Raw genomic sequence first — 12,159 nt, forward strand, 5'->3', positions numbered from 1 at the left:
GTTCATAATTATATTGAAAGACCAAACAAACATTTTATATCATATTCATATAACAAATGAAAAATATATACAAAGAATTAAATGGCAGAGAAACATAATTTTATCATCAATTAATTTCATTATGATTATGAAATTTTTTAATAAATAGCAAATGCATAGCCAAACAAATCAATTTAAAAATCTAATTACTATGATTAAAATTAATTTGATGATTTTAACTATAGATTCCTAAAATGATTAAATAAATAATTTAATTTTTTATAGACAACAGCCAACAACTGTAAAAAGGCAATTAAAGAAGCAGAAAAGAAAAGTTAAAAAACCTAAACTAAAGGATTTACTTGGAACCACAGTCACATCATTTCCAAAGACAACTACAGGACCAGTTTTAACTCATACAGATGTTTTCGATGTTCCATCAGAAAATCAAACTTTAAAAAAGATACAGATCAACTTAAAACCTACAAATGAAGCAGAAAATATAGATGAAAATGGTTTGTTATTTATTTTTATAATCATAATAAAATGTGTGTTCTGAATAGGAAATGCAGTTGTTTAATTGATTAACAGATTTTACATTTTAACTAGTAATATATTTTTTAAGTAAATATTATACATTAAGCAATAGTAATGCTTCTTGTGCTTTTGTATACAGTAATACCCTGAACTTACGCGATAGGTGGGACTGAGCGATAACCGCGTAAGTCGAATTTGTGTAAGTATAATTTCGCAATTTGTGTAAAATTCAAGTCAGACGTATGTAAGCTAATAAATGTTCTCATTAATCTTATCTCGTCATTTGATTCGTTCACGGTTACAAGAAATCCCCACATAGAGTCTCTCAAGTCTCCGTAGATATAACAAACACAGAAATAAATAACACAAAATAAATTGTAGCTATGTGTCAATTCCGCACGACACGTCTGAACATGTAAGCTGAACAATAGTATGGGGGGAGTGAGTAATTGAGAGTTATGTGGCGCTCAAACNAAGTAAATATTATACATTAAGCAATAGTAATGCTTCTTGTGCTTTTGTATACAGTAATACCCTGAACTTACGCGATAGGTGGGACTGAGCGATAACCGCGTAAGTCGAATTTGTGTAAGTATAATTTCGCAATTTGTGTAAAATTCAAGTCAGACGTATGTAAGCTAATAAATGTTCTCATTAATCTTATCTCATCATTTGATTCGTTCACGGTTACAAGAAATCCCCACATAGAGTCTCTCAAGTCTCCGTAGATATAACAAACACAGAAATAAATAACACAAAATAAATTGTAGCTATGTGTCAATTCCGCACGACACGTCTGAACATGTAAGCTGAACAATAGTATGGGGGGAGTGAGTAATTGAGAGTTATGTGGCGCTCAAACAAAAGATGAATCGACGAAATTTGAAAATCGCGTAACTCCGGGTTTGCGTAAGTCGAGGTATTATTGTATATTCAAGTTGTAGCTTTGAATATAAATATTAATTCCAATTAAACAATACTGTAATTTAGCAGACTAGAGAAATAAAATTGTTTATATATTTTTACAACTTCTGAACTAAAACTGATTGAATTAGAGTTTTTATACTGACTACTTATAAAATCCAAAAATTTTATTAGTTTGAATAGCTTGAAAAGATGAGAAATATGACATTTTTAAGCTAGAGTATATAATAAGATTATACATACATTCCATAATAATTAATTTTTTCAATTGTAAGTATAACAAAAAATATCATTATTATGATGTAGAAATATGTTTATTTTGTTACATCTTAAATTTAAAAAAATTTATCTTAATTGTTCTATAATATACATTATCAAAATTTACAGAGAAAACTAATACTAAATAATAAAATATATATTGTACTATTTCTTGAGGATATCATAATATTTTTTAAAGAATTAATAAAGAAATTAAAATTTATAAATAAATAATTTTATTTATAATAATGTTAAACAAGATTCTAATTTCATGAAGATATAGAATGCTGTTTTTGATTTCATAAAAAAATTAATAGAATTGATAGAACTTAGATTAAACACAAGTAAAATGGCAAAACCATATTTGGGACAAGACTATGTCTCAGAGACAGAATCACTTTGATGCTCAAGGCAGGTATCATTCTCATTCTCCTATCTTCTTTGATATCGCTGCTTTTGGATGCGATCGTTAAAATTTCGCCTGCCTCGAACACGAGGTCGTCCATGAGCCATTTTCGGTGAATGTTCTGTCGGTGAAAATTTACTGAAAAACTGATAATTTACTTAATTTGTATCGGCAGAGTGATATTTACAACAGCGTCAATATATAATATAAATCCAAGGTCGAATCGAAAGGTAGTAAAAAGATGTCTCTCCTCATTAGAATTTAGGAGCAAAGTGAAGTCAAAGGGCGAAGGTCACATGCAGGTGCCCTCAGTCCTAAGGTCAGAGTTTACTTCTTAGAATGACTGCAGGTGGTACTCTCCCCTACCTGACTTCGGTGGGGTGAGGTGGCTGAATTGCCTGTTTGTAGAAGAGGGTCACCATTTTGGATTTTATTTTGACTCAATTCTCAGTCCCCTGACTACCTACGAGTCTGAATTTTTTATGCACAAATGATTTGGGCACCTAATACTCTGTGCCAAATATCAACTCTCTACGTGTACTCCTTTATACCTCTATGCTGATAAGAACAGAAGGCATTACGATTTTATAAACAAGACATAGTCTTGTCAATTATTCAAATATTATTTATCTAGTGTTTTAATAAGATATAATTTAAAATTTTAATGTTTTAATTTTTGCAGATGATGTAGCAAAAGATAAGGAACCAATACGTGTTGAAGAAGGAGGATTTGGTACTATTGCTCCACATAAAACAGATGAAGATGCAGAAACAAATCAAGATGAAGATATGGAAGATATATGGAAAGAATCTAAATTTATTACATTCCAAGAACTTAAACGAAAAAAATGTTCAGAAAGTGGTAATTTTTAGTATTAGTATACTTTAATATACTACAAAGAATTTATATAAATTCAGATTGTTTTTTTACTTGATAGAAATGAAACATCTTCCCGTATTTAAAAATTATAAATCTGGACAACCCACCTATAGACTGTATATAAAAAATCTTGCAAAACAAGTTTCTGAAGAGGTAATGTTTTTAAATCATACAATTAGTATTAATCCATTATAATTGTGAAAGCATGCAAATATTTACTAAATGCATTCTTAAAGATATTGAGGAGTAGAATTAGAATAGTGGGCATTAAAATTCATAACCTGTAAATTAACTAGATTTATATAATAGTAGTATTATTATGATTTTATCATAATAAAGTTTTTCAAAATATATTTTTAACATAACATTCTTGAACATATCAATAAATAGTTAGAACAAGATATTGTAGAAGAAGAAGAAATGGATTCTGAAGCATTTTATAATTCATATAAAAGTCTTGGTATTGACTCATGAATACTGAAATATAATATTTTTTTTAATATTTTGTAAAAATCTATAATTTTTATCTATTTACATTATATTTTTGAAATGTTGTCCTTTATTTAATTCTAATATTTATTATTGAAAGAGATTTTTATTAAATATTGATTCAATTATACAAATTACATTCTATTGTAATAAAGAATTTAAAAAATTGTAGGTTTAATTTGTTTATTTATTTATCATTTTGTGTGTGCTTTTTTTCTCTTGATAGTGTTATGATTAAAAATAAGTGATAGAATTCTACAAATATACAGTTTTTTATTTAATTTATGTAATGAAGTCTGCAAGTCATGTCTTGACATAAAGATAGTTTCTGTATAATTTTATCATTACAGTTAGTGCTTTTGTGTATACATAAGTTTGAACTTAAATAGTAAATTTTCAAGATTAATGAAATAAATTTACAACTCCTTGTTTGCATATCTAAACTTAAAATACTTTTAATCAGCTATACAGAAAGTTAGCATAAATATTTATGTGTCTTGTACTTAAATACATTAGTTTAATAACTTAATTAGTTTGTCACCTAAATGTTGTTATTTGTAAAAAAGCTTCTATGAAATTGTTACTAATGATTTGGTTTTTTTAAAATGTATAAATATACAAGAGTTTACAAGATTTTAAATAACAAGAAATCATATTTAAACTGATAATTTATTGTAAGGTAAATGTTGGATAAACAATAATAAAATTGACTGAAGAGGGACTAAAAGTCTGAAATGCATTTTGATTTAAATAAATATTATATGAAGTAAGAAATGTCTTCTGTGTCAATCGTTGTGACAAATCTAGTGCAAATTGGATAGAATCATCAAAATGATAAAAAATATTGATTTTTGCTCTGGGGCCCACTCAACCTTCATTGTAATGAGTACATTACCTTCTCAGCAGTAAAAACAACTGGAAGGTGACATGAGTGAACAGTGACAGCCAGCAAAATTTCCAGTTTTGATACTCGATGCCAATACTGGCCAATATTGATACTTTAAGATCGATACCAATATCAATGTTGGTATTAATAAATACTTTAAAACTACTCATGATACTGGTATCGACATTTTTGTGGTATCAGAACATCTCTAAGAATAACAGATTATGATCTTTTTATTTTTAAATGTCTGCATTTTTTTACTATTATTAAAATAGTAAAAAATGCATTTTTTTACTATTATTAAAATAGTAAAAAATGCAGAAAATTATTGAAATAATTTTTTCATTTCACTGGGATATTCAATTAATTAAAATTTTTAACATTCTTTGTAATGAATTTTTCCAGAAATAGATTTAATTACTTTTTTATTATATAATTTTATAGAAATAATATCCTTATTATATGTTATTTATCATTGTACTTGACAGGTTGACAACTTTGTTTTTTTCTTTTGCATTTTTTATAGGATCTCAGATATATTTATGGCAGATATATTGATCGAACTTCAACAACTGAAAGAAATATGTAAGTAATTTTAATTAACTTATTAAAATAATTTAAATTTAATTAACAAATGAAATTTAAATCTTTGCTTTTTTAAGAATAAACATTTTTTGTAGTGAATCAAAAATAAACTAAACAAAACCTGAAAATAAATCTAGAGATTTTTTTTTCATTTTTATAAATTTTTTTATTTTTTAAAGTTTTTTGTTTTTTTGTTTTGTTTACTTTGCTGAATCAACCAAAAGTCAACAGGAATAAATCATGTGAATAAGGGATGATGTAATTCTACCTTTCTTTTCTCTGTAATCCTTATAAGTAAGTTTAAGAATTTCAATACAGCACTTTAACATCAAAAGATCTTAAAGTCATTGTTATTGAAAATCTTTGGATGTTAGAAGTGTTGTATTGACACAATACAGTTATGAGCTCAAACAACACAACTCAGATGCTGTAGCAACTGGAAACTCATATTTATTTGGGAATCTGTCCCATACAACAACCTTGAAACAATGCAACACTCCCACGTTTGACCTGCCCAACAAATGGGTTGCTCTATATAAACAGTTAAATAGTGATTTGCATGTTCTGGTATACTGTTAACATGGATCTCTATCCACGCATGCACTGCATTATGTCATAACATTAAGTGTAATCGAAGTTTATGGCATGTTCATAACAGTTTTTAATTCTTAATTTTTAATTTAAAATAATATGTGTTCCACTCACATTAGAACATTTGTATTCGATTTTAAATTCTGTACACCTGACAACAACAAATATAAGTTCATTGAAAGTGCTAGCAATACAAAAACTATTAATGCTGAACTCAGTGAGTTTTGTTGTATTGAAATTCTTAAACTTGTAAGGATTACAAAGAAAAGAAACAGGAATAAATCAATTAAAAATATGTGTAATTTAAAGGATAAGGGGAGACAGCCAGTATATAGAATGTAGATATAATGTTAGTGTTTATTTAGTCTTATGAGATTAACAGTGAAATTTTAAATTCTTTTATAATTACATTGCATATTTTGAAGACTGTTTGTATTCAGTTTTATTTTTGACTTGTTCTGTCCTGTGGGCACTAGGAGGAACTTGTTTAATTATATACATTTTGCATTTAAAATAAAATAAAATTTATGGGAATAAAATATGTATATGTTACTGTGAAAGGACCGAAATTAGAGAATGTCGATATTCTTCGGTGAATGTTGACACATACAAAATATGTCGGTGAAAGACAGAATATTTGGTTATATTATTATACATTTGAACAATTGCCGGTGTATGTCGACAAGCACAGATAAGCTTTGGTGGAGGTCGAAACAACACCCGAGAAGCCGATGTTGACAGAGAGGCAACAGTCTGTCGCCAAATCGTTTGTGGGTAGCCGGAGGTAGGACAAGGTCTTTTGATCCCGTGAAGTGGGGATTGGTTTGTCAGGTTGAGTGGCGGAGGATGAGAGGGGTTGACGTTAAGGCGTCAGCGATATCTGAATAAAAGATATCATTAACAGACTAGTTCGTAATCACGTAATAACATAATCAGTTCATAATTTGTAAATAAAAGTTACTTTCCATAGATGAGATTTCTTCTCAAGAAATATCACTGAGAGAAGCAGTTGCAACTAATTCAAAAAGTGGAGGGCAAGGCTATACACGCTATCATTGCAAAAAGAAGTGTTCCACGAATAAATGCAGTTGTAAAAGCAAGGGACTCTTGTGCAATTCAAAGTGCCATAACAGTTTAAGTTGTTACAATAAATAAGATTGTATAACGTTAATCACATAATATATGTGTAAGTTTACTATTGCATATTATTTTTCTTTTCTGATTAAGAATGTACTGTTCGTTTTAAGTTCAACAGTTTATTTACATGTGCTGTTACTTAAGCTTTCTCCTATTTTGACATATCAAAAAGTTGCATTTTTGTCTTAACATAATAAAAATATTTTTATTCAACATTCACCATCAATGCATGATGAATGTTGTCATTTGCCGGTGTAAGTGAGAAATAATGATATTTACTAAATATTTCATACATACACAAAACAACTGTGTGAATGCTGACATTCACTGGAGAATCTCGACATTTGCCAGATATTGGTCATTCACAGTAACATATATACAGATCTTCAAAATTGCAGATTTTATTATGCAGAAAGTTAATTACTTATAATTACAAATGATATATGTTATGTCAAATAAACAAATTTAGGGGATATAGAATATATGAACAGCATTGAACAGTACAGACAAAAATTCTGATTTTATTCAAAGTGTTAGCCAAAATTATTTTTTTAAACAATTTTCAGTGGTACTTTGTGGAACTTCATTTCAAACTTTGTTAATCATTTGCATTGCATCTAGAAGTTTCACTCCAAACTAGCATGATAAATCTTCGTAACAAGCAACGTCTTTTATAGGATAAGCTTTCTCTACTATTGATATAATTTAAAGTTTTGAATGATTTTCTGATCTACAGTTGAAATCTAGAAGTTAAATTTGGTGGTAAAAATTGAACTGTTATAGCTTTAAGAATGGGAAACTTGAAATGTACACTGCAGTCATCAGTAAAAAGAATAATTTTTCTGTTTTTGACAATTATGCAGGTGTCTAACTTTTTCAGCCAGTTAGAAAAAAAGCTTTGTTATCATCCATGCTTTCTTACTTGCTGTATATTGTGTAGGTAACATCTTGCCATTATGGAAACATCAAGGATTTAAAGATTTGGGAGCAAACATGACAGGTAATGTTTTATTAACTGTCATGTTTGCTCCCAAAAGAAGTGTTACATGTTCTTTGCATTTTTATTATCTTTGTGATATGAATCATCTTTAATCCATCTGTTTCATTCAGCAGACATTTGTGTATGTTGATATCATCATCTGGGTCTCACAATTTCTGGTAAACTTTTCAATCACTTATGTAATCTTTCGCTATCACTTCACTTTCACCATGGATTTTCCATCCACTTACTGCTTGCTTTGAATCTGTTATGTCCTAACTGTTGTCCAAATTGTTCAGCTTTTTTTCTAAGAATTTTTCCATTATCAGGAATATTCTTGTTCCTACACTGTACTGTACATATCACATCAACATACACTTTTTAGCATTTGGATAATCATTTTCTGCTTTCTTTTCCAAATCAAAATCAGACAGGAAAGAAAATTTCTGTCTGATTCTGTTGTTCATTGAAGATTTTCAAACTCCTCTCCTTGTTTTTCAGATATGCATAGAGAGTACTCGATATAATGCCAAATTCTTTCACAATTTTTGATTTTTATTTTTTTACTTTCCTCCATGATCTTTGTTTGATAACTTTAAAATTCCTATAACAAAATATTTAGTTTTCTTTCTTGTTTGCCATTTCTATCTACTTTGGAATGAAACTGATCAATATACTGATTAACTAGTCATTATCAATAATCAAAATGCTTACATGTGATTTAAACTTTATAGTGAAATTTATACAATGTGAACACTTAGTTCCAAATAAATAGCCACATAAATGAACTCATAAATTTCATTAGCCAATAATTCAGTAAGTTGTCTGATCACAAATTTGTTCATTACATTTTAAATTTTGAAAATCAAAAAATTAAAAGTAACAATTTTAAAGCTTTAAGATTTGATTATTCAATTTACATTTATGAATATGATTGTTACTTTAAGTGCAAAATATTGTTAAAATTTTGAATTTTATATTGTGCAATCAGAGGCAAAATTCTATACAATACTAATCTTCAAATTCATGACGATATATCCCCTTGAAAATACAAAAGAAAGTGCACAAAACTGTATTAATAATTTATATTTGAATGTTAATATGAAAATTAAAGTACAAAAGTAATATCTGGAATACATCAAAATATATATAAATGTTTTTTATGGCTGTATTATGTTTCATATGTGTACAGTTATTTATCCTATTAATTTTATTTTTCTCTTGTTATTATTAACTCAGACATTCTGTATAATGAAAACTAATTATTTTATTAATAAACACAAACAGTATTAATTTGTTTTATTTTCATAAATATTTTGTGTATTTTTTCCTGATATCTCTAATTATAAAATTAGAAGATTTAGAAGATTTCCATTTCTTTGGTTAAAACTGTTCTAAAGAGGAACACACCCTTACTATGGTATTGTGTTTTCTATTGAGAAATTGATATTTTAATGTACAGTATATACAGGTATACCTTGCCTTACGTCAGTAATTGGTTCCAGGAGAGACAAAGTAAGTCGAAAAATGACGTAAGTCGAATTTACTTGTCACTAGGCTAAACCATAAATTACTATTCCCGGTTCTGTATTTTATTTATTAATGCATTTTTAATAATATATGGTTAATAAGGATCTATTTTAAGCTTACAAACAAATAAATTTTAGTTTTTAATATAGTACAGAAAAAAGTAATCTAAATTTACGAATGCATGTACTGTAAATACTTATAAACATACTTATAAATGTATATATTTTAATATGACAGTATGTGCTTTAAACGCTTTTCTAGTGATATTATGACTTCAGTATTTGTGGCGGACAGATGTAAAGTCGAATAAAATGACTTAAACTTGATTTTTATTTTTCCATATACTTTTTTGACAAATGACATATAATCGGGAACAATGTAACTCGAAACGACGTAAGTCGAGGTATACCTGTACAGTGCATTCTAATAAAAGTCAAGGGTTATTTTAAATACTATTAGTCTTAACTACTGCTACAGTTTTCTGTATTAAAAGCTTCAATGTATTGTAGAGCTATTTTTTTTTTACCTTGGCAACAATGGGGACTGAATTTTTTGTACCTTTTCTGTAAATAAGGAAATAGAATCACAATATATTATTTTTACTGATTTGTATTAATCCTTTATCTGTATATAGAATTAAAAGTACTAGTATAGAAAAGATGTTTTTTAAAATTATATTTTATACTTTATGTGCAGTTTTATTATAATTAATACATAATTATTATAATTAATATATACTAAATAATGTTTAATAGAAGCCCGTGTTTTAGAAAATGTTTAAGCCCAATGAGCTTCTAATAGGGACAATAAAATAATTGATTTCTAAACTTCTCCATGGTTTATGAATTTTTTACATGCAATGTCAGTTTGTATTGGCTTGATTTAGGATTTTTATTATTCATTTTGTGTTCTATAATAATCTAGTTGAGGAAAACACTACTTAAGAGTTTAAAAATTTTTAAATATAATGTTATTCTGACCTGTAAGTGAGAAATAATGATATTTACTAAATATTTCATACATACACAAAACAACTGTGTGAATGCTGACATTCACTGGAGAATCTCGACATTTGCCAGATATTGGTCATTCACAGTAACATATATACAGATCTTCAAAATTGCAGATTTTATTATGCAGAAAGTTAATTACTTATAATTACAAATGATATATGTTATGTCAAATAAACAAATTTAGGGGATATAGAATATATGAACAGCATTGAACAGTACAGACAAAAATTCTGATTTTATTCAAAGTGTTAGCCAAAATTATTTTTTTAAACAATTTTCAGTGGTACTTTGTGGAACTTCATTTCAAACTTTGTTAATCATTTGCATTGCATCTAGAAGTTTCACTCCAAACTNATATTTTAAAATTGTTTTTTTTTTTTAAATAATGCTTAATTAGTTTTTAAAATAAGCTAAAATTTAAGTTTAAAAAGTTTGTTAAAATAACATTTTGCATTGCTGTTTAACTGTATTTGAATATTCATTATTTTTAACATGATAGTGAAATATACAGGATGGACTATAAAAGTTAACATAAACCTATATGTATTACTTTAAAAAAAACTGTTTAACTGATTTGTATGCTATGATATTTGTTATTTAACTGCTTCTAATGAAATGACTGAATCTTAAATTCTAAGATAGAATTTGCAATGCAAAATTTTTGTATTTATGTATTTACTACTAATTCTCAAAAATATTAGTTTATAATTTAATCATATGTACTTAAATTTCATCATATTTTTTGAGAAAAAAAATATGACTTAGATTAAAAGAAATAAAATATTTTAAATTTAGTTTCAAATATTTATAAAAATACAGTTTTATTTAATTGCTGACATTTTACATAAATAATTACTTATTTGAATTTTATTTTATGTTTTTTGTTAGGTTTGATATTCGATTGATGAAAGAAGGTAGAATGAAAGGTCAAGCTTTCATAACTTTAGCAACAGAGGAACAGGCAATTCAAGCATTAAAGGATACAAATGGTTATGTTTTAAGTGGAAAACCTCTTGTTGTGGTATCCTTTGTTTACAGGTTTTTAAAAAAATAAAAAGAATTAGAAAACTTATTTTTAAATTTTATTTTAATAACTAGAAATTTTCCCATCAAGTATGATGGGAAAATTTCTAGTTATTCTCTGAATTCTTCAATCTCTATTTTCTATGAGAATGTAGAGATTGAAGAATTGAGAAGATTACAGATTTCAAGAAGAGTAACTAATATTTCCACAAATTCAATAGCTTATACTGTCCATTGAAATGTGATAGTACATTTTAAATAACAGGCGTGTTAGATTGTTACATCTGATTGGATAATAGAACATCATGTGGCCATTATGGAAAGATTTTTAAAAAGATTGTTATAGAAAGTGATGCAATGCAGCTGTCATTTTTTAAAGTTTAAATTTTAAATTTAATGAAATAAGTTTAAAATACATCATTTGCCAAAATATTTTAAAATGCATCTTAAGGGAAATACTGTCGTCAAACATGAACTAAATGAGGTCACTAATGTCACTGCAATGTAAGTGCAATCACTGATACAAAATCGATAAATTGTTTATCTTATAACTAATATTTCTGCAAAATAAGTAGCCTGTACTTTCCATCAGAACATAAAACAAATATAAGAAAATTTCATCTGGATAGGATAAAATTTGCAGGACTTATAAGGAATTCACACACATTTTAAAGTTAAAGTATATCTTTGTTCGTAATTAGAGAAATGAATCAATAATCAATGGTTTTATTATTATAATTTAAAATCAAATTCATTAATTTTCTACAAACTTTTTACAAGTTTAAAAATTTGTATAAAATTAACAAAATTGATTTTGAAAACTTTGAACCTTATGTTAATAGAAGAATTAAATAGAATCTTAACACAGAAAACTGTTTGGTTCTATCTGCTTTCATGTTCAAGAATATTTGGAAAAGGATTTCCTATAGAAAAAGCATTAAA

The 12,159-nt window shown here is 27.0% G+C and overlaps 1 protein-coding gene across 4 annotated transcripts in view; it reads left to right on the forward strand.

The window, feature by feature from the left end:
• LOC111640185 (RNA-binding protein 40-like) overlaps positions 1 to 12,159 on the forward strand; it is a 40,771-nt gene that overhangs the window by 26,630 nt on the left and 1,982 nt on the right. For all 4 annotated transcript variants that reach the window (XM_023386187.1, XM_023386185.1, XM_023386188.1 and 1 more), the window contains exons 7-11: positions 265 to 494; positions 2,787 to 2,966; positions 3,043 to 3,137; positions 4,886 to 4,944; positions 11,083 to 11,215. In XM_023386187.1, coding sequence (XP_023241955.1) covers positions 265 to 494; positions 2,787 to 2,966; positions 3,043 to 3,137; positions 4,886 to 4,944; positions 11,083 to 11,215 — 697 coding nt within the window. The remainder of the gene's footprint in view (positions 1 to 264; positions 495 to 2,786; positions 2,967 to 3,042; positions 3,138 to 4,885; positions 4,945 to 11,082; positions 11,216 to 12,159) is intronic.

The sequence above is a fragment of the Centruroides sculpturatus genome, unplaced genomic scaffold (assembly GCF_000671375.1).
Source record: "Centruroides sculpturatus isolate CEXI.00-Female unplaced genomic scaffold, Cexi_2.0 scaffold1439, whole genome shotgun sequence".
NCBI classification, from domain to species: Eukaryota; Metazoa; Arthropoda; class Arachnida; order Scorpiones; family Buthidae; genus Centruroides; species Centruroides sculpturatus.